The sequence below is a fragment of the Scyliorhinus torazame genome, chromosome 18 (genome assembly GCF_047496885.1).
Source record: "Scyliorhinus torazame isolate Kashiwa2021f chromosome 18, sScyTor2.1, whole genome shotgun sequence".
Classification (NCBI taxonomy): domain Eukaryota; kingdom Metazoa; phylum Chordata; class Chondrichthyes; order Carcharhiniformes; family Scyliorhinidae; genus Scyliorhinus; species Scyliorhinus torazame.
This window is the reverse complement of record NC_092724.1, coordinates 7552261-7576183: the sequence shown is the minus strand read 5'-3', so window position 1 is coordinate 7576183 and position 23923 is coordinate 7552261. Positions and strand designations below refer to the sequence as shown.

The window sequence follows — 23923 nt, the reverse complement described above, 5'->3', positions numbered from 1 at the left end:
TTACTGGCCTATTGGTTGACCGCCTGTGTGTCATGTCTCTGGTGCTCCCTCTAGTGTCTAGCTAGGTGCAGTGTATGTACATTAACACTTTGTGTACTTACAGTGATGTATATCACCACAGACGCCAAACACAATCTGATCCCTGATAAGGAAGTCAGCGATGTCTCCGTTGTTGCAGGATTGCGCTAGAATGCGAAGATGAGTAAGAAGACTGAAAAGACTCGTCCTTACCCTGCAGGCACTGCTGGAATACATAACGCTCAAAGCTTTTGTTTGTCTCGACCTCGCAGTGACTGTTGAATTTAGCTAGGACGTTTTGGAACTTGGTCTTGTCCTCACCGTCGGCAAACGTGAGCGAATTGAAGATTTGGATGGCCTGGTCCCCCGCAGTAGACAGCAGAAGCGCGATTTGTCGAGCATCGAAGGCACTTTCGAGGCCCGAGGCCTCAAGGTATAGACTGAATTTCTGCTTGAAGATTCGCCAGTTGGCGCCAAGATTTCCGGAGATCCGGAGCTGCCTGGATCTTTTCCATGCCACTGGAAGGCAGTTGCTGGTCTTCAGTGAATTTTCGAAGGTAAATTACTTAGAAGTAGCAGCCACTTCTGGTATCATGTCGTGTTGTTCACCCTGGGGTAACACGGATTGCACACAAGTATACACCAAACGTGCGCGTTGGTTCAATATAAGTTTTATTGAACTCTAGTAACGAAGCACTCAGCTGCCTGTGGGTTGACTCTCTACTACTCTAAGTAAATGAACCCTATCTATCTAGACCAGGCTAGCTCTGATCCACCTGTAGAAGGTGTTGAATGATTTGTACACCCTGACTGTCTCTACAGCTATCACCAGTGGAACGAGGCAGAGTGCTGATGCCTCATGTGTTTTATAGTTGGAGGCCCCCCTCTGGTGTCCAGTCTTGTGATTGGCCGTGTTCTGTTCTGTATATTGATTGGCTCACCTGGGTGTCTGTCACTGCCTGCTTTTACCTCACGATGTGCATGGGTGCATATTATGACAAACCCCAGAGCTCTGGCAGCTGACAGTCGGGCCAATGGTGCATCCGAGATGTGCAAGAGGCAACATTTTGAGGTATTTTGAAAGGATGTAAGGCTGGAGGAGAAGGAGGGGACGAGGCCATGAAGGAAATTGAAAAGGCGGCAGATAATTTCAAAGTCGCGGCAAGGTTTAACCAGGGGCCCACGTGGGTCAGTGAGCTCGGGAGGTGAGGGTGACAGCTGGCACACGGACGGCAGAGACTTTGATGACTTCAGTATTCTGGAGGGTAGAATAGAGGAGGCTGGCCAGGAGTGCTTTGGAATAGTCACGTCTTGAGGTAACAAAGGCATGGGTGAGGGCTCCAGATGCAGCTGAGTTGAATTATCACAAAGTATACCACACCAGCTGAGTAACTGTACTGTCACTAAATATATTCTAGCATGCTATGTTTTAAAAAACCTCCATTGAGAGCAAGGATCAAGCGTCTGAAATAAAGGTAACTGAAACTGGTCTGCTTAGAAGAACGAGGAGCAGGAGTCGACAATTCAGCTCCTCGAGCCCACTCCGCCATTCAATGTGATCTCATCTCGGCCCCAACTCCACTTCCCCACCCGTTCTCTCTAACCCTTCAACCCATTACTGATTATAAATCTGCCCATCTCCTCCTTAAATTTACCCAATGCCCCGGCAGCCGCTGCACTCTGGGGCAGTGAATTCCACAGATAGAATTAGGTATAGAATTTACGGTGCAGAAGGAGGCCATTCGGCCCATCAAGTCTGCACCGGTTTCTGGAAAGAGCACCCCACTTAAGCCCACACCTCCGGCCCATACCCGCAATCCAACAACCCCACCCATCCCCTTTGGACTCTAAGGGCAATTTAGCATGGCCAATCCAGCTGACCTGCACATCTTTGGACTGTGGGAAGAAACCGGAGCACCCGGAGGAAACCCACGCAGGCACGGGGAGAACGTGGAGACTCCGCACAGTGACCCAAGCCAGGAATCGAACCCAGGACCCTGGCGCTGTGAAGCAACAGTGTTAACCACTGTGCTACCATGCCGCCTTTGAGAGGAATCTCATCTCGGTTTTAAATCCAGTATTGACCACTAGGCGGAGTTACTGCTACATTTTAAGGTATAATTTTATTATTTACATCCATGGGATGTGTCGCTGCCAAGGCTTGATTTTTATTGCCAATCCCAATTGACCTCGAATTGACCATGTCAGAGGGCAGTTTAAGAGTCAACCATACAGGGCGGCGCGGTGGTGCAGTGGTTAGCACTGCTGCCTCACGGCACCTAGGTCCCAGGTTTGATCGCGGCTCTGGATTACTGTCCGTGTGGAGTTTGCACATTCTCCCCGTGTTTGAAGGTATGGATGTGGCTGATCTATATATCTGTGTGTGTTTGAAGGTATGGATGTGGTTGATCTATATATCTGTAGTTCACTCAGGCCTATGGCATCAATGTGCTTTCCAAACACCACTATATAGTTACCCAGTGGCTCTGAAATTGTAGTGTTTTAATAGTTATCAGAGTATTTCAGTATAGAATTCACAGCTCCTACTTGGAATCGTAAGTTCACAGTGGGTCCCAATTTCCGTCTTAGGGCTCCCATTGTTTACGAGACAACGCCAGTGTTTACGGTTTTCTACCATTTCAATTTTGTCTCTCTTTTTTTCCTCCTTTTCGCTCACCAATCATCTGCTTTTCCATTCTGATTCAAGCTTTTACATAGAACATAGAACATTACAGCGCAGTACAGGCCCTTTGGGGGTGGGGGGGGGGGCGGGGAGCGAAAGAGGGGGAGAGCGAGAGAGAGGGGGGGGAGAGAGAGCGAAGGGGGAACATAGAACAGTACAGCGCAGTACAGGCCCTTCGGCCCTCGATGTTGCGCCGACCTGTGAAACCACTCGAAAGCCCAACTACACTATTCCCTTATCGTCCATATGTCTATCCAATGACCATTTGAATGCCCTTAGTGTTGGCGAGTCCACTCCTGTTGATGGCAGGGCATTCCACGCCCTTATTACTCTCTGAGTAAAGAACCTACCTCTGACATCTGTCCTATATCTATCTCTCCTCAATTCAAAGCTATGTCCCCTCGTGCGAGACATCACCATCCGAGGAAAAAGGCTCTCACTGCCCACCCTATCCAATCCTCTGATCATCCTGTATGCCTCAATTAAGTCATCTCTTAACCTTCTTCTCTCTAATGAAAACAGCCTCAAGTCCCTCAGCCTTTCCTCATAAGATCTTCCCTCCATACCAGGCAACATTCTGGTAAATCTCCTCTGCACCCTTTCCAATGCTTCCACATCCTTCCTATAATGCGGCGACCAAAATTGCACGCAATACTCCAAATGCGGCCGCACCAGAGTTTTGTACAGCTGCAACATGACCTCATGGCTCCGAAACTCAATCCCTCTACCAATAAAAGCTAACACACCGCACACCTTCTTAACAACCCTCTCAACCTGGGTGGCAACTTTTAGGGATCTATGTACATGGACACTGAGATCCCTCTGCTCATCCACACTGCCAAGAATCTTACCATTAGCCCAGTACTCTGTCTTCCTGTTATTCCTTCGAAAATGAATCACCTCACACTGTTCTGCACTATTCTCACTTTTTACGTCTTGTGTTTTGTACGTTTACTGCCGCTTCTTTTCTTGGCCTACTTTTTTATTCCTCAGGGAGCATCATAATATCTTCCAGCAGAGATGGAGCCCCTGAGGTCCTATCCATCTCTGTCCAATTTGTCCCCCGCCACCCTTCTCTTTTCACCCATAACCACGAAAACGATTCTTCTTCCGCGCCGCATCCAATTGTCCGTTGAAAGTTACGAGAGAATCTCATTGGTTTTTTCTTCTCTTTGCTTTTAATATTTTCTCCTTTTTCTCGGCCAAGTTCAGACCGTCCGCTGAGTGGTATTGGACAGAACACTCCTGAGACGCGGCCCTCCAGTGAGAATTTTATACTTGCGCCAGCTTTTCCCCTCACATTTAGGTACGGGAGGAACATCCATCTAATGAAGGGAAGGAGACAGGGGGAAAAATAGAGATCTAGGCAGTCACAAATACCTCCGCCAAATAGCAACGTGCAATACCACTTTAAAAAAGCTTTTTTTTCTGCTTATAAATTGGGACTGCTCAGTATTGGAATCATAGAATCGCTACAGTACAGAAGGAGGTAGTTTGGCCCATCGAGTCAGCACAGACCCTCTCTCTCTCTCTTCTGCAAAAAATGTCTTCTGCCCGGTGTTTCTGAGACTGCAGAGAAGTCTTGAGATCCTGATGAATCTATAGTGAAAACTATTACAGACAAAGCAAGAACACTAAGTCGAAGGCCTGGACTAAAAAGACTCTAACAGGAAGATGTCCATCTCAAACGGAGACTTTTATCCTTTTACTTTTCGTATTATTCTTTTTTACACTTCTTTTTCCCCTCTGTGTTTGTCTGTCTTGTGTGTGTAGAGGATGGGGGCAAGGTAAATAGTGGGGGGGGGGGGGGGGTTAGGAATTAGATAATAGTTAGTCAGTTATTTTTGTTGCCTATTTAATTATAGTTATTGTTATTAATAACAGTGTTTAAATTTACAAACCTGTGACTGTAATTACTAAGGGCCAGAGACTTTGGGTATTTTCTAAATATTAGTAGTTAATTCAATTGCTTTGCGACTCCGGGTCAGTTGCGGCTGGAATTGACCACGCACTAGCCCAGGGTGTTATAACGCAGCCCACCAGGATAACTTCACCCCAATACGTCTGGCCTCTTCTAAATCCCTGATTTTAATCTCTCCAGCACTAGCACACCTCCCTTCAGCTGCCTTGGCCTCTGGGCTGAAATTGCCACTCTAAATCTCTCTAACTCCCTATTTCTCTCTGTCCTCTTTTCAGACACTACTTAAAAGCTGCTTCTTTGATCAAGCTGTTGGTCACCCGTCCCAATATCACCCGCGTGGCTTGGTGTAGAATCGGCGAATTGTTACGGTGCAGGAGGCCGCCAATCAGCCCATCGTGTCTGCACCCGGGCACGAGCATTATGACTTCGAGTCATTCCCCTGCCTTTTCCCCGTACCTCTGCAGATTGGATGATTACTTGAACACCACACTTCCAGTCAGTGCGTTCCAGACCCCGAACCACTCGCTGTGCGGAAAAAGCTTTTTTATGCGTTGCACTTGCCCCTTTTGCAAATCACTTCGAACCTGTGCCCTCTCGTTCTTGATGTTTTTACGAGCGGGACCAGTTTCTCCCTTTGTCTGACTTTGTTCCCGTGACACCCCTTGAAAGGTCTGATTGCGTGAACGGTAGTTTATAAATTGTAGTTGTTATGCAAACGTATCAACAACGAGGGGAAGGAAAAGATACTTTGGTCCCTACAACCTTATGCAACACAATATATTCAGTTTAAAACATTAGGGCTCTAATGGATATTTAAGTTCATCAAAAGTGGAAAACCTTGTAACAGTTCCCGTTCACTAGTTGTACTATTTGACTTGTGCACCGTTTTACCAAGATGGTTGTCTGGGATAGTGTGAAATATCGGCAGCATGTTTTTCTCTTCACTCGGAATAATTTGGGATAAACACACGAGAAGGGACTGACTCGAGTCTGCTGGGACAACAGCAAATGTTGGATTCCTTTGTTTCCTGTACTCATTTACGGTCAACTTGTTGTACTCCAGGGCAATATAGATGTTCTGGAAGCTTTCCTGTGGATCGGACTCATTCTGCCAGGAGGTGAAGTCCTGTAATGATTGCGTGGAGCTGCTGTTAGCTTCATTTAAGCTGCTGGTTCTAGTCTTTGGACAGTGCCCATTTTTTCTCTCTTGTATCCAGTAATAATTAGTTCCACTGATGTTGGCTTTGACCAGGCCACCGCAAGGGACAACCTGGATCGGAGTCTTTGAACTCGGCTCTTCTTGAAACTCTTTCACATCCTTTTGAAACAGAAGTAGGATAAGTTAGAACGGTTGCTGTTCTCTAAGGTATCTGCCCACATTTATCCAGGCGAGAATGTTGGCCTATGTTTGTAACAATATTTGTAAGAACATCATTAGTACAAGGACAGCAACAGTTCAAGAAGGCAATCAGATAGAGCTGCTCAGTGGAATTAGGGATGGGCAATAAATGTGGTTGTGCCTGGATCACCCACATCCTGTAATAATGTCTCCTGATGCTAATATCATCTCCTCAACTTAGTAGACTTAAGACAATAGTGAGCGCAGTAGTAGATGGTTTAAAATTGGGTCATCAGTCGCTACCTCAGATACCACCGGCAAAAATCTGCACTTGTTCAGTGCCATTTCCATAGCAACACTGCCTAAACTCAATTTCAACCATAGAAGTACAGAAGATAACCATTTGGCCCATCATATCTATGCTGGTTCTTTGCTACAGCTCCATTGTGAAGGTTACACCTGAAGCTCCAAACAGGAAGACAATTAAGAAGGTGATTTAAGAGGGCAGCATGGTGGTGCGGTCGGTTAGCCCTGCTGCCTCACGGCGCCGAGGTCCCAGTTTCGATCCCGGCTCTGGGTCACTGTCTGTGTGGAGTTTGCACATTCTCCCCGTGTCTGTGTGGGTTTCGTCCCCACAACCCAAAGATGTGCAGAGTAGGTGAATTGGCCACGCTAAATTGCCCCTTAATTGGAAAAAATTAATTGGGTACTCTAAATTTAAAAAAAAAGATGATTTAATCTTGCGTGCAGTAAGTTGCCTGAGCTATACTATCATGGTTTGTCTGGATTTTTATAACTACTGTGGCTTTTTCCGCGACTCTGAAGGGGTATTGTTCTTTTTGTGGCACTGTCTGTGTAGAATCATCAAGGCTGCTATTTCTTTTGTGATTAAAAATTGCTTGTAACTTTGAATGAAGAATTACCTCCCATAATTGCTTCGGTATCCAGTTGGCAAGGGTGCTATTTGTAGGATCCGGAATGCTGGGCCAGAAATGTTTCTTAATCCTGCGGATTTGAGAGATAAATGGACAAGAGAACGCTGCTTTAATTCGATGCCTCCAGAACTCTCTTACTGATGCTCTGCCTACCAGAGTTCAAACATTCTTACAAGTTGAAACATGACGCTGCTGCTTACCTGCGTCGCTGGTAGATGCAGCCAGCTATGGAAATCAGTGCCATGAGCAGAGAGAATAAAAAGATGACCGATACGAAGACTTCAATTTCGCCATCATCTGATAATGGTAAATGTAGCAGTTGTTAATGCCAAAACACAAAGATAACAACTTTTCATACTGCAAAACCAGCAGATGGAAATGCACACATTGAGTACCAGTTACCCTGAGCAAACACTGCCTTGTAAATTACAGGGCACCTGAACTAAAAGTGAACGAGGGTGTGCTTCGTTCCTGCTTCCACCCCATTTATAACTGTAGTGATGGTGCATAAAACCTGTCTGAGATATTGGAAGAATCGCTGAGCTATTTTTGCCCCATTGTAGTCGGATAGACTACAAAGCGGTCTTTGTTTTCACCCAACATTCATCCTTTGTTATCTCTGTAGTTCTTTCACATAAATGGCATCAAATGTACTAATCTAACAAAAAGGACATATCCTGCAGCAATTAAATTCAACCCATCATTATGCACCAGTAACGCTTTATTAATATGCTTTTATTCAGTAAAATACTGAAAGAAAGCTCAAGAAATGTGCTGTGTTTTTTTATTGAAATCAACATGAGAAATAGGAGCCGGAGATACCCATTCGGCCCATCAACCCTATTCCATCATTCATTTTTGTTTTAAAGTTTTAAAAAATAAATTTAGAGTGCCCAATTCAATTTTTCCAATTAAGGGGAAATTTAGCGTGGCCAATCCACCTACCCTGCACATCTTTGGGTTGTGGGGGTGACACCCACGCAAACACGGGGAGAATGTGCAAAATCCACAAGGACAGTGACCCAGAGTCGAGATCGAACCTGGGACCTCGGCACCGTGAGGCAGCAGAGCTAACCACTGCGCCACCGTGCTGCCCTCTATTCCATCATTACTGGCTGAGGCCTTAAGTTCACTTTGCTGCCTGTCCTCCATGACCCTGGAGTCCCTGTTAATCTAAAATCTGTCTACCTGAGCCTTGGATATATTCGATGACCCAGCCTCCATCCAAACGATGCTGTGAGAGAACAAATTCTTCCTCATCCCCTTATTTTGAAACTGTGCTCCCCTAGTTCTTGATTCCCCCACTGGAGGAAACATATTCGCAGTGCCTACACTGTCCTGCCCCCTCAGAACCTTAAATGATTCAATAATTTCACCTCCCATTCTTCGAAACTCCAATGAGTATCGGCCCAACGTGCTAAACCTTCACTCGTTAGACAAGTTCATCATCCCAGGAATCAGCCTCGTGAACCTTGGGCTGTCAACACAAGTATATCCCTCTTTAAGTAAGGAGATCTAAAACGTGACACAATACTCCAGGGTAATATATTCACTTTAAAACTCGCAGAACGATGAAAGATCTTGGCATTCTAGTTACAATTCTTACCAAGCGTCTTGGTAGCAATGGCTAGGTTGGAGCCAGTAGTGCTCCCTCCATCTGTGGAGACCACAATGTTCACATTGTACTCCGTGTTTGCCGACAGACCAGCAAGGACATAACTGTGTTCAGATCCATTTACAACAACAGCTGCGAAGGAGAGAAGGTCAATACATCTGTTGGAGTCAAAGAAATTCGCCAGACAAGCCTCCAAATCAACGGTTAGAAAACCTGCAATCATCTTAAGTCCAAGACAGTTTTAAAACCAAAGAAACGTGACAATTGGTTAATGGTCATTGGAAGAATAAATATATGATTGGAATTCTCTATCACAGAGCAGTATGGCAGCTCAGTCATTGAGTTCAGCCAATAGCCATGAAAGGAATCAGGGGAGATGGGGCTGGTACAGGAAGGTGCAGCTGAGGTAGGGAAGATCAGGCCCCCAGTTCCAACTGAACCATAAGACATAGGAGCAGAATTAGGCAATTCGGCCCATCGAGTCTGCTCTGCCATTCAATCATGGCTGATATGTTTCTCGTCCCCATTCTCCTGCCCTCTCCCCAAAATCCCTGGTCCCCTTATTAATCAAGAACCTATCTATCATTGTCCTAAAGACACTCAGTGATTTGGCCTCCACAGCCTTCTGTGGCGAAGAGTTCCACAGATTCACCACCCTCTGGCTGAAGAAATTCCTCCTCATCTCAGTTTGAAAGGATTGTCCCTTCAGTCTGAGTCTGTGCCCTCGGGTTCTAGTTTTTCCGAGTGGAACCAAATGGCTCCTGTAGTATATAACTTTAATTCAGCTGGTATCTGAACACACGTCATGTTTTTTTAAAAATGCTTCTGTTGTCAAGGGAATAACTAGGTATTAGAAACAGAAAAGAAACAGCCAACACACATTGACGCACATGAAGTCTTTAAGCTGGTGTTGCAAAGTTGTTCCCATAATTTTCCAATATCTAAATACAGAGGGATTAACCCTTCAGAGGTCCATTAATTAGGGTTAGATTAAGACCTTAATCCTTGATTTTCTAATCAGCATGATTGCAATGCCCGATTTTAAAATGAGCAGGTCTGATGAAATGAAATGAAATGAAATGAAATGAATGAAATGAAATGAAATGAAAATCACTTGTCACAAGTAGGCTTCAATGAAGTTACTGTGAAAAGCCCCTAGTCGCCACATTCCGGCACCTGTTTGGGGAGGCTGTTGATAATTGTAAGAAAATGTTCTTTATATCTCTTTAATTGTAAGATGGCAGGAGGAGCAATCCTGTCTATAGTATTCTTGGACCTTGTGATTAATTTTACTGGGGTAAGATGGCAGGGGGCATTTGCACCATATGACTGGCACATTTCCTCATCCTACCAGATTTTCCTACTTGACTTCAGGCATGGGAGGCCTGGAAGTGTGGGAACCTCCTTGTAAATGACAATGTCACGTCCCAACGGCCGACTAAACACTGAGTCAAGAAGGTAACGTTTTAACATTTATTTGACAAAAGTTCCTCTTGGGGGAGGAGGTGCAGAATTGAGTCCACCCCACAGACCATTCAGGAAACCATTCAGCCCATCCATGCAGGGGCAATCTAAAATTATTCCCATTGACACACATTCTTAATATTTTCCTTTGCTTCAACCCGTGTTCCATTGAAATGTGCAACTCTCTCCACTTCAGCCATTTCTTATGGTAAATGATTGCCTGCAATGGAAATTAATTCCTCCTAACCCTTCTCCACATTGCTCAATAAAAATTTTGATTATTGAGTCTCAAATAGAGCTAAGAATTCTCTCAAAATTCCTCGTTGTTCATATAAATTATTACAGTCACTTTTCAGGACCGATCTTGAATACTGCTGAAAAGAGAGACATGTTATCAAAGCTTTTCATCTCACACTCATCAGGACAAACACAAGAATGCCAAATTTCAAACAATCACAAAAATTTATACTGTGTTGCCATGGAGGGAGCGACGGAAAACTATTGGTTCTCCAAGCTCCCGGCTAAGTCATAATGAAAATTGCTTATTGTCACAAGTAGGCTTCAAATGAAGTTACTGTGAAAAGCCCCTAGTCGCCACATTCCGCCGCCTGTTCGGGGAGGCTGGTACGGGAATTGAACCGTGCTGCTGGCCTGCTTTAAAAGCCAGCAATTTAGCCCAGTGTGCTAAACCAGCCCCTGTTTGCAAGGATTGAACATGTTCCTTTTGCTAACAGAGAATGGCTCCCTGAGTATGAACGCATGTCAAAGAACAAAGAACAAAGAAATGTACAGCACAGGAACAGGCCCTTCGGCCCTCCAAGCCCGTGCCGACCATACTGCCCGACTAAACTACAATCTTCTACACTTCCTGGGTCCGTATCCTTCTATTCCCATCCTATTCATATATTTGTCAAGATGCCCCTTAAATGTCCCTATCGTCCCTGCCTCCACTACCTCCTCCGGTAGTGAGTTCCAGGCACCCACTACCCTCTGCGTAAAAAACTTGCCTCGTACATCTACTCTAAACTTTGCCCCTCTCACCTTAAACCTATGCCCCCTAGTAATTGACCCCTCTACCCTGGGGAAAAGCCTCTGACTATCCACTCTGTCTATGCCCCTCATAATTTTGTATACCTCTATCAGGTCGCCCCTCAACCTCCTTCGTTCCAGTGAGAACAAACCGAGTTTATTCAATCGCTCCTCATAGCTTATGCCCTCCATACCAGGCAACATTCTGGTAAATCTCTTCTGCACCCTCTCTAAAGCCTCCACATCCTTCTGGTAGTGTGGCGACCAGAATTGAACACTATACTCCAAGTGTGGCCTAACTAAGGTTCTATACAGCTGCAACATGACTTGCCAATTCTTATACTCAATGCCCCGGCCAATGAAGGCAAGCATGCCGTATGCCTTCTTGACTACCTTCTCCACCTGTGTAGCCCCTTTCAGTGATCTGTGGACCTGTACTCCTAGATCTCTTTGACTTTCAATACTCTTGAGGGTTCTACCATTCACTGTATATTCCCTACCTGCATTAGCCCTTCCAAAATGCATTACCTCACATTTGTCCAGGTTAAACTCCATCTGCCATCTCTCCGCCCAAGTCTCCAGACAATCTAAATCCTGCTGTATCCTCAGACAGTCCTCATCGCTATCCGCAATTCCACCAACCTTTGTGTCGTCTGCAAACTTACTAATCAGACCAGTTACATTTTCCTCCAAATCATTTATATATACTACAAAGAGCAAAGGTCCCAGCACTGATCCCTGTGGAACACCACTGGTCACAGCCCTCCAATTAGAAAAGCATCCCTCCATTGCTACCCTCTGCCTTCTATGGCCTAGCCAGTTCTGTATCCACCTTGCCAGTTCACCCCTGATCCCGTGTGACTTCACCTTTTGTACCAGTCTACCATGAGGGACCTTGTCAAAGGCCTTACTGAAGTCCATATAGACAACATCTACTGCCCTACCTGCATCAATCATCTTAGTGACCTCCTCGAAAAACTCTATCAAGTTAGTGAGACACGACCTCCCCTTCACAAAACCGTGCTGCCTCTCACTAATACGTCCATTTGCTTCCAAATGGGAGTAGATCCTGTCTCGAAGAATTCTCTCCAGTAATTTCCCTACCACTGAAGTAAGGCTCACCGGCCTGTAGTTCCCGGGATTATCCCTGCCACCCTTCTTAAACAGAGGAACAACATTGGCTATTCTCCAGTCCTCCGGGACATCCCCTGAAGACAGCGAGGATCCAAAGATTTCTGTCAAGGCCTCAGCAATTTCCTCTCCAGCCTCCTTCAGTATTCTGGGGTAGATCCCATCCGGCCCTGGGGACTTATCTACCTTAATATTTTTTAAGACACCCAACACCTCGTCTTTTTGGATCACAATGTGACCCAGGCTATCTACACCCCCTTCTCCAGACTCAACATCTACCAATTCCTTCTCTTTGGTGAATACTGATGCAAAGTATTCATTTAGTACCTCGCCCATTTCCTCTGGCTCCACACATAGATTCCCTTGCCTATCCTTCAGTGGGCCAACCCTTTCCCTGGCTACCCTCTTACTTTTTATGTAAGTGTAAAAAGCCTTGGGATTTTCCTTAACCCTATTTGCCAATGCCTTTTCATGACCCCTTCTAGCCCTCCTGATGTCGCTTCTAGCAAATGCAAATGAGCTACATACGAGCTCGACTGATGACCTTAAATTGGTTGTTAGTGTAGCTATTGGCGCACTCGGGATTGCTCAGCAAGTGCTGCCCAATCACGGAAGTACAGCTAATTACTACAGATGTTTTGTTTTGGGTTTTGTACCGTGAGCTGGCCGAGCATGGTCCGTACATTGCCTAAGCTGAACAACTGAAGGAACATGTTGTTTGATTCAATCAGCCAATCATTGAGAAGTATGTCTTACTTACCGGATGTCATACTGGCACTGAAATTCATACATGAAGTTGCTCAATTTTGTGAAAAGCTTTGGCAACTTGTCACTCTTTGGAGCAATATAATTTATATAATGCACGCTGTGCAAATTGTGGCCAAAACATTGCCTTCTACAAATATTTTGGCCCGTAACGTCCTCAAGAGTGACAATCTCTGGTGGGTTGCCACTTTTGACGGACTTACCCACATTGGGATTCTGAAGCCCCTGTCTCGCCCAAACTTCCTCAATCAGACTGGGTAAGACAGGAGCAGCGAAGCTCGTCCCCCACGTGAATTAACTGACTAGGCTGCAGGAAGGTAAGAAATGCCCCCTTTTTATGGCACTAGCTGCCATCAGGGGGCATCTCAAGAGACAATTAAAAGGAGTGGGGCGAGCTGTCCGCGGGTGGGACCAGAGTGGGCGGTGTCAGTCTAGGGATGGCATTGGTCTGGGAAGGTGTGGGGTATCGGACCAGAGTGGGTGGAGTCAGTCGGGAAGGCTGGGGTTCAGACAAGGGAGGGGGATCAGTCTGAGAGTGACGTGGGGTGGTCGGTGCATGGAGGGAGGTTGGACGGGAGAACAGTCTGAAGGGTGTAGGCCAGTCTTGGGAATCTGGGGGGGGGGGGTTTCAGTCCAAGAGGAGGGTTGAGTTGAGTGCACCGGGAGGGGGGTTGGACCACGTCACACCGAGAGGTGGAGTCAGGTCAGACTGGAGTGGGGGATTGGGGAAGGGGGGGGGGGGGGGGGCGGCGAGGTAGTCCAGGAAGAGGTGAGTTAGGCCGGAGGGGCTGGGCTTAATCCAGGAGATGAGGTTGGTCCGTCTGAGAGGAGGGGTCTACCAGGAGGGGAAGTCAGGTCAGATGGGAGGTTCAGTCTTGGATGGGTGTGGTCTGTCCTGGAGAGGAAGGACCAAAGTGCGAGGTCTTACTGGGGGATGAGAGACTGGAGTGGGGGAAATGCGGTGTTGGACCAGAGGGTGGGTCAATCTGGAATAGAACAGCCAATCTGGGAGGGGCCTGTCAGCCTTGGAGGGGGGGGTGGGGATTCAGCCTGGTGGGGGGGGGGGGCGGGGGGAGAGATGGGGGGTCGCAGTCCGGGAGGGAGATTGGGCAGAGTTGAATTGGGAGGAAGGGGCTGGCTCAGACTGGGGGGGGGGCAATCCGGGAAGGGGATCACAACGGGTCGCACCGGCAGGGGCCGTCGTGATCTGATGGGAGGGGTGTAGTCGGAAAGGGGGGATCTGACCAGGAGATAGTGGTCTGGGGATCCGCGAGGGGGAGGATTAGTCCGCGATGGGGGGTTACGCCGGGGTGGGGGGGACTGGGTGTCAGGGGGTCGTCGGAGCTGAGTGGGGAGGTCGATCAAGGAGTATGTGGGGCGGGGGAGTTGGGGATGGGGGTGAGTCCGGGTCAGTGTGGGAGGGGTGGAGGGTCAGAGGCAGACTGCAAGGGGAGGGTTCACTCCAGGATGAGAGTCAAATCAGGTCATACTGGGAGTGGGGGTCAGACTGAGTTACACTGGAAGGGGGAGTCTGGAGTGAGATACCTGCACCGGAGGGGGAGGGGGCCTGGGCTGGGGTGCAGGGTGGCCCAGGGGAGTGGGGATGGTGTGGTGGGCGCCGTGAGGGTTCTGTATGTGTGCGGGGGGAGTGGGGGACGGGGACAGCAGGGGTGTCCTGTGCGAGGCTGGGTCCAGATCTTTAAAATAGCTACTCTGGAGTGAGGAGTGATTTTTCCCCCTCTTACTCATGCAGAATAACTACCAGGATAAAACTGGCAGAACCGTCCAAAGTTAGCAATTTAAATCACTTCTGTCGGCTATTTCCCAGGCCAGCGCATTTGTCCAGAGGAAGTTAGCGCTTCTGGGCAATTGTCGAGTAAACCCTTACACGGGAACTTCCTAGAGAGATACACCAGCGCATCTTTGGGGTACCCCATAAACGTGATGCTGGGGAGTCAAGAGGTTAACGGCCAATTACTTACTTTACTCTTATTTTCTGATGGGCCTGCAGTAAATATCTCCGCTAAAACAATGATGTTCTCAGGCTGTTCCAGTTGCAAAATCTTTCATTAAATGCACCAGAGGCAGTGAAAGCAGCGGATTCTGAGTGAAATGGAGCCATAAAAGTTAATTTGCCTTAATTGTAACTAAAATGATTGGTTTCACTTACAATGTAGCTTGCCATTCTTATTCTTGTACAATAGTGTGTAGTTCCTGATGAAGCCATTCCGATCATCAATTGGAAGCTCGTCCCACTCAAGTTGTACTTTGGTTTTCCAGATCTGCGTCAGTCTAATGGTGGGACCGCATTGGGGAGCTGTAACGTGAACAGCTCAGTGAGAACCCTTTTAAAAGTTATTTTCCCTCAACTTTTTCTGCCAATAGTTTTTATTCATTCAGCGGATGTGAGCAAGGTCAGATCCCACGCTGGCTCGGCCAGCGTTTATTGCCCATCCCTAATTGCCCTTGAGAAGGTGGTGGTGAGCTGCCATCTTGAACTGCTGGTGACCACTGTAGGTACACCCACAGTGCTGTTAGGGAGGGAATTCCAGGACCTTGACCCAGCAGCACTGAAGGAACGCCGATTTGGTCCCAAGTCACAATTCTGGGTGATCTGGAGGGGAAAGTGTATGGTGTTCCCAGGCTCCTGCTGCTCTTATTCCTCTGGGTGGTAGGGGTCATGGGTTAGGTTGCTGCCGCCGAAGGAGCCTTGATGAGTTGCTGCAGTGCATCTCGTAGACCTGCATCCTGCTGCCACCGTCAACTGTTGGTGGAGGGAGTGAGTGTTTAAGATGGTGGATGAGTTGTCAATCAAGCGGGTGGCTTCATCCTTCATTGCGTTGAGCGGATTCAGTAATATAGAGCCGCACTCATCAAGGAAGAGAAAAAGCATTTAATCAGATTCCTGACTTGCGCTCTGGAGATGGTGCACAGGATTTGGCGAGTTACACATTGCAAAATTCCGAGCCTCTGACATCCTCTTGTAGTCACCTTCCCTTCCTCACTCCTTGCTGGGGACCATTCCATGAATGTTACTTTGCCCAAGTGGACATCCTTCAAGTGCGCATCTAAAAGACTATCTGACATGGGAACATCTCAGCTGACTCTAACCCCTGTTCTCAGCTGACATTCACACATAGAAACTGAATAGGAAATTGTTGTGATGATGGAGAAAAAAAACATGGAATATATACACATGGAAAAATTGGACTTGAAAGACCAGCGTTTATATATAAAAATGGACACAAACCACAAAGATGGCTGTGAATGTACAGTTAGCCACTGACAGGAATGGCTCCAGAGCATTTGTCTAAGGGGTAATGGAACCTCTTCCTGTTTCAAGATACTTCTAAAAGCATCCAGAGACCGGTTGCCATTTCCGGTAAAGGCAAAGGAACATAATGACTATCTCTTCTTGAAGACCCTGGGTGTAATTGCCCAGATGGTGCATTCCGCATTTCCAGTTGAAATATACAAAGAGGGGGGTAAAAGCTAGCCAAGAGAGCTGCCCAGGACCTGCCTGCCTGCCTGTCATGTCCTGCCAATCTGTCTGTGTGAAGGCACTGTGAGGAAAAGCAGCTGGCCATTTTCCACACTGAAGGTATGGGATACGCTACCAGAAGAAACGCCATTGCAAAAAGGAAATAGCCATCTTTTTCAGGAATATTTATTAAAACTCTCTCTCTCTGACTGTGGAAGTCAACCAGCTTGCAAAAAGGGTCCCAGCTGGAAACAAGAACCGAAATATCCTGGCCAAGCCACAGAACACCTGAATTGAAGAACCAACTATTAGCCTTTGGAAGGCAACAACACTGGAGTCAATTTGTAACGGCTGCAATGTTCACTCCTTGCAAGTCAAGGACTGTTCTGTATAACCTTTTATTTATACTTACTCACTATTGGACTCAATTCTTACTTCTAAACCGTACAAAAGTTGGTATACATGTTTTACAATTTCTCCTTCCCCTTTTGGTTGTTAATAAACTTACTCTATCTTAACTCAAGGGAATCGGGTTAAATTGGTTCCCTTTTAAACATGACTATTGGATCTGGAAAAGGTATTTAAGGGAAAAGGAACCTGGTTAGATGAAGGATGGGACTCTCCATCCAGCGACACCGGAATCACGAATGGGCAGAGAATCGCCCGTCAGTCGAAAATTGAGCTCGGCGCGGCCACCATACCGCGTTCCTGACTGCTGAGACCACACGTCAACCGCGCAGTCGGGAATTCGGCCCATCGGGGGCGGAGCATCTGGGAGGGTATTTCGATGACGCGCCAACGCCGTTCCGAATGGCATGCGGCGCACAATGCCATTTCGGAGGGGGCGGAGACTGGAAAACCGGCGTCGAACCGGCGCCGCCACCGATTTGGGCGGCAGAAGGGATTCTCCGCCGGATCCCGATATCAGCGTCGGACAATGGAGAATCCCGCCCTTAGTGTCTCAACCGGAGAATCCCTTTGTTGCTACCAGCAAAGGGTGCTGAATAGAGACAGTGGAGCCAGTTCTCCTCACCCGTGTTTGTAACAGTTTGGGGGGTACCCTGGCAGGACGGTGACAAATTGGGGGGGGTCGCGCCCGGATTGGCAACTTTAGGGGAGCCCCACATGGGGCTGGTCGTAACAAGATACTCGTCTTCTTAAAAAGAGAAAAGGACAGTTTCCATTCACAGGCATTATTCTGTTATTTTCGAGTTATGTTTTGTGAAGCCTTTTCTTCGGAAATTGTAATGGCTGCTTGAATTTAGCTCAAAATTAATCAAATGACGGGTTATTTGAAAGTTAAGAGAAGTTTTATTATGGAAATTGTCTTTCAGCCACATGGGCAAGATAGAGTTTTCCAATTTCTATCAAGTTTCAGAATTAGATTTTTAAAAAAAATTTAGATTACCCAATTATTTTTCCAATTAAGGGGCAATTTAGCGTGGCCAATCCACCTACTTTGCACATCTTTGGGTTGTGGGGGCGAAACCCACGCAGACACGGGGAGAATGTGCAAACTCCACACGGACAGTGACCCAGAGTTAGGATCGAACCTGGGACCTCAGCACCATGATGCAGCAGGGCTAACCCACTGCGCCACCCTGCTGCCCCAGAATTAGATTATTAGGAACCTGGCCAGCCTTAGTTCTTGCAACTTTTTCATAGAAATATTAAAGTGTTAAAAATGGGTAATGATTGCCTGATGATTTAGAAGAGCCACTTCATTTTCAAAGCACAGAAAGCATCCTCATCATCCCACAGGCTCCCTGCTGTTCCGTTCTTTCAACATCCCTTTGCTGGGTTATGGAAGCTTGTCCGGAATTTACATTCATTATCAAGTCTGCGCTGTCAGATATTTTCTGATAATAAGTGAAGAGCTGTCAGGCATAGGAGCATGGATTTGGGAATTGACAGCATCTTGGGGAAGCAATGGACGTGGTGAAGGAGCCTTGCCCCTCTCAGTCTCCTGATCCCCTCCAGCCCCACGACCCTCTGCAATATCTGTGCTCCTCTAATTCTGGCCTTTTGTGCATTCCCAATTTTTGTTGCTCCATCCTTGGTGGCTGTGCCTTCAGTTGACTGGACCCCAATTCAGTTGGCTGGACCTCGGAATTCTCTCTCCCTACCTCTCCACTTCTCTTTCTCCTTAAAGCCTACCTCTCTGACCAACCTTTTGGTCACCTGACCTAATATCCCCTTATGTGCCTAAGTGTCATGGTGCGTTTTATAATTGCCACGTGAAACTCCTTCATTGAAATAAAGGCACCATATAACATGGCAATTGCTCCAGAAACAAGTGGGTCACGAGTTGGGCTTTATGGTGGTTTTGAAAGGAAGGTAGGACAGTGCCAATTGTTTGTGAATAACCAGATTTACATTGCAGCTTTAAAATATAATTCTGGCACATTTTCTTTCTGGTAACCAGGATATCACTGCAGGAGTTCCTCAGGATACTGTCCCAACTATCTTCAACTGTTACAGCTCTGATCTTTCCTCCAACATATGGTCAGAAGTGGGGACTGTCATAATACACACCAGTATATCATGGTGCAGACACACACTGATGGACACACAGCATGACCAATCAACACACACAACACCGCAGCCAATCACCAGTTAGAGCACACTCACTATAAAGACAGAGGGCATCAGTTTTCCCTCTCATTCGGGATGCAGCCCCTCAGAAGGACAGAGCTTTCAGCTTACTCTCCAGCTTACCGTTCAGATCTTCACCATGTGCTGAGTGCATAGACTGGTTAGGGTAGGCATAGGTCTTTAGTTTAATCTAACATCGTGTTAATCCACAGTGAAAGTATGTTCAACAGTTTCTAACTTAATAAAATAGTGTTGCACTATTTTAAGTGTTGGTGGCCTGTATGTGTTCCACGGATCCAGAGCACCCAACACATCAGGGACATGCACTGATGAATGTCATTCACAACTCTTCTGATACTGAAGCAGTCCGTGCCCTGTGCAGCAAGACCTGGACAACAGCCAGGCCCGGGCTGATAGGTGGCAAGAAACTTCTGTACTATACAAATGCCAGGCAAGGACCATCTCCATCGCGGGAGAAGCTAAATATTTTAACTTGACATTCAACAGCATTACTATCACTGACTCCCCCATCATCAACCTCCTGAGGTCACCATTGGCCAGGAACCTAACTGGACCAGCTATTTAAATACATCAGTCATAAGAATGGGTTCGAGGGTAGAGTTCCACAGCGAGTAACTCACTTCCCGGCCCCCCCAAAGCCTGTCCACCATCCACAAGGCCCAAGTCAGGGGTCTGATTGAATATTCCCCACTTGCCTGGATGAGTGCAGCTCGAACAATACTCAAGAAGCTCGACACTATGCCAGACAAAGATGCGCACTTGATAGGCAACCGACCCACTACCTTAAACATTCACTTCCTCCACCACGTACGCACAGTGGCAGCAGCATATACCCATTACAGGATTCACCTCAGCAACTCGCCAAGTCTCCTGGGCAGCACTTTCCAAACCCATGAGCTCTGCCTCCTGGCAGAATAAGGGCAGAAGGTGCATGGGAGGCACAATAGATGGTCAGCGATTGGAAATCTTTCTGCCACCTACATTCAGGATATCAAATTCACGTCAGGGCTGATTTACAATCTCAAATGCAGAGAAATGCCTACCAGGAAATAGCAGATATGCTAATCCATTAACATTGCCAACTAATTCCATACTTCAACTTTCATTGAACCTTCACTCTTGTATCATCTTGATCATTACAAACAGTGGATTTACCATTTTTGCGACAAAATCCAATAATGTGTACAAAAACAAAATGGCAAAATTCTATTCATCGTGCTTACCGCCTTCTTTTGAATAGGCCTGAGTAGATGCTGGGATGCCTGGTAAGCCATCGAAAAGTGGGTAAAGCAAAATATTGTAGAGACGCATTGGCTCAATATTGTCTGGAAAAGAAGTTCACCACATTTCAGCACAACTTCACACAAAAATATCCCTCTCATTAATCCTTTACTGTTTCTGCCCTCCCCCTGGCCAGTAGCGGGATCTGCTGACCACATCGCATTGTTCGTTCCCTCCGCCACGGCGAGAGTCACCATTAGTGGGACCGGAACATTCCGTCCGTGAGAACGGCCAGAATATCCCGCTCAATGGTTTGAAAGGTAATTTGATCCTCCATCCATTACATTATCATTTTGACATTTAAAAAAAAAATTAAAGTGTCCAATTCTTTTTTCCCAATTAAGGAGCAATTTATCGTGGCCAATTCACCTGCGCTGCACATCTTTGGGTGGTAGGGGAGGGGCAGCATGTTGGCGCAGTGGTTAGCACTACAGTCTCACGGCGCCGAGGTCCCAGGTTCGATCCCGGCTCTGGGTCACTGTCCGTGTGGAGTTTGCACATTCGCCCCGTGTTTGCGTGGGTTTCGCCCCCACAACCCAAAGATGTGCAGGGTAGGTGGATTGGCTGTGCTAAATTGCCCCATAATTGGAAAAAATTAATTGGGTACTCTAAATTTTTTATTTTTTTAAATCTTTGGGTGGTGGGGGTGAGACACGGGCAGAATGTGCAAACTCCACACGGACAGTGACCCGGAGCCGAGATCGAACCCGGGTTCTCGGCAGCAATGCTAACCACTGCACCACCGTGCTGCCCTTTTTTCTTAATTTTAACAGGATTCCTGTTTAATCTAACCACAGACAGACTTTTCATTCGTATTCTTAACTCCAGGGCTGGAACTCCCACTGGCAGAATCCTCCAGTCCCGCCAAGTCAATGGACATTTGAAAGACTTGCCACATCCACCATGGGGAAAACCGCCATAGAGGGGCCAGGGAAACTCGGTCCAGGACTTTAAAACTGTTGAGCTATTTAACTCCTTCAATCCCACCTTTTAACTACGGCTTCTTGTCTTCTACTAGCATAATTAACTCTGGTGGTGGCCTGTACTATAGATTCATGGTCCTTCACCAAGGCACCCAAGTTAATCACTATTAGGCGAATCAAATTCACCCAAGAATTTTATATTCGCTTACTTACCTTGTACAACTGCTCTTGTATCATTGGCAGGTACATTTTGCCAGGTGATATTACAGGCAACGTCCTCAGACACCGCACACCATTCAAGCACAAATCCAGTTACCGTCATGCCGGGGGGCTCCCATTGTATCAGAAGGCTGCTGTTGCCATTTGAAGAAGCAACAACGTGGGACAGTGGTGGAAACTCTGTTCATATAATTTAGAGAAAGCTGTAGTGATTATTTTGCCCTATGAAAGTTTGCTATCTGCTTGTATTGGATAAATCATTGATGCCTCCACAGTGTCCTGAGATCCCCAACTACTAAATGATGTTTGTGTTAGGAGCGTGCAATCAGAATATTTACTCTAACGGTAGCAAAGAATTAATTTCCTTGGTTTAAGGTTTTAAACTTGCATATGATTCTCAATTTCAAGCAATTGTATTCTGGAACATGTGGGATTGTGTATTGGAGCATTATTGTACTTTATCCACCTGGATAAAGTACTCCAATGTAGTACTGAGGAAGTGCTGCACTGTCAATTGTACTACCTTTCACAAGAGATTTTAAATCCAGGCCCTGTTTTTCCTGTCAGGTGGAAGGAGAGGATCCCATGATATTATTTCAAAGATGAAATGGGGAATTTTCCAGGCGGCCTGGCCAATATTTATTCCTTAGCTAACATCACTACAAGCTGATTATCCACATTATCACATTGACCTGCACAAATTAACTGCCAAATTTCAGACATCATAGTGACAACACTTTATTGGCTTCGAGGTGTCCCAAGGGAGTGCAAGGTACTACATAAATGCAAGTATTTATTTCAGAAACTTGCTCTTTCGCTGGCTGCTTCACAGCCCCATATTAAATGTATTCTATTCAATTTAGCCCCACAATGTAGTTCTCACTTCGTTATATATTTTGTCATGGGAGTGTTCCTTTAAGAAATGTTTTGGTCTTATCACATGGCTTCAGTGATGTCATTGTGTGGGTGGAGCTGGGCTGTGGCTCCGAGTTTTACTTTCGCTTTGAGTTTGGACTGGTTTTGAACTGCACAGGTTGAAAGAAGTGTTTTCTTGATTCAAGTGTTTCTCGATCTTCATTTTGAAAGCTGTTCCCGACTACTTGATAACTTAAAATAAATAATTGCTTTCTGGAAGGAATTCAAAGCTGCTGTTTGAAAAAGGGTTCAGAGTATCACTAACAAGCCTTATACCAGTAAGAATTTTGTGTGCTGGTTTTACTTGGATTTTGTTATTGAATTGGAACAGTTAAGGGGGAGTTTACTAAGGGTTATACATAGATTACTGTAGCTGTGTGGGGTATTTATCTTTGTAGTTGATAAAATTCTTATTGGGTGTGTTTATACAAATGTTAACTAAATTCTTAGAATAAAGCTTGTTTTTTTCATTAAAAGCGCCTAAGAACTCTGTTGAATAAAACTCAAAAGACAGGCTCTTATGCCCATCTTAACCAAAATCAATAAAAAGTTATAGGTCAGGTGGACTCCATTATACATTTTGGAGTTGTTAAATCCTGGCCCATAACAATTTATATTGGTAAGATACTGCGGGGAGATCATGAAGTGGCTGCATTGGGAAATGAAGGGAATTTGCAGCGAAAGTCATTATTGGAGCGGAGCTTCAATCTGCAAGAAGTCTTCCACTCTCAGCAATTACATGGCCCACCTTGAGCGAATAGAGAAAACTAAAGATCTCTCACCTTCCAAAATTACTTTGTGGCATCGCAGCGATATACCAAACAGACTTAACCTGCTCCTACCTCCCCTGTTTGTCTGCTTAAATACATCTGACTCATGGTGCGAAGGCTCGGATTCCATGTTAAGCGGCACACCATTGCATTTGTTTTTACAATCTGTAAAGATTATAGGTATCTACATCCCTCGACCTCCCCATTCCTCCACTCAGTTGGGGATCCGGCTGTGTAGGGTTTACTGTTTTCCTCTCCCCTCAAGACATGTCACTTAAGAACTTTCTGCATCGCATCCAACCTGCCACTGATCTGCTTACTCTGCTAACCACCACCGTTTTCTCCTGTAACCTTTCCTCAAAGGTTTGGTACCATTGGCAGTTTGATTTACGCCTGGTGTGAATCGGAAAATAATTGATACCAATGAGAAATAAAATAAGTTCCAATTTGTTCATTTACTTTATCTCTTCCCTCTGTCTTGTGGCTATTCCTCTCACCAACCCCGCATCATTGAGACAGCAGCAACTCTTGTTAAGTTGTGAATCTTTAAAGACATGCATCATCTCAACCTGAAAACTGGAATTCCATTGCAAATTGTTCCAAAAACAAACAGATTATTTGATTGAACAAACATACTGAGTGGGATTTTCCGGCTGAGAGCTCCCAGTCCCACCAAAGGCGACGTCTGCCGACGGGTCGGGAGAGCCACGCAGAACGCCGAAGACATCAGCGGGACCAAAGGACCCTGCGGACGACCAATGCCGACCTGCCTCTGCGGGCAGAAAATATCACCCATTAATACAATTGGATGGAGGGGT

At 46.2% G+C, this 23923-nt stretch overlaps 1 protein-coding gene across 1 annotated transcript in view; it reads right to left on the bottom strand.

The window, feature by feature from the left end:
* Nucleotides 1–2924: 2924 nt before the first annotated feature.
* LOC140394919 (interleukin-6 receptor subunit beta-like) overlaps nucleotides 2925–23923 on the bottom strand; it is a 54773-nt gene continuing 33774 nt past the window's right edge. The window contains exons 9-15 of the mRNA XM_072482109.1: nucleotides 21415–21600; nucleotides 20221–20322; nucleotides 15071–15217; nucleotides 8503–8643; nucleotides 7097–7193; nucleotides 6885–6966; nucleotides 2925–5940 (exon numbers count right to left, since the gene is read on the bottom strand). Of these exons, the coding sequence (XP_072338210.1) occupies nucleotides 5425–5940; nucleotides 6885–6966; nucleotides 7097–7193; nucleotides 8503–8643; nucleotides 15071–15217; nucleotides 20221–20322; nucleotides 21415–21600 (1271 nt within the window). The 3' untranslated portion in view covers nucleotides 2925–5424. The remainder of the gene's footprint in view (nucleotides 5941–6884; nucleotides 6967–7096; nucleotides 7194–8502; nucleotides 8644–15070; nucleotides 15218–20220; nucleotides 20323–21414; nucleotides 21601–23923) is intronic.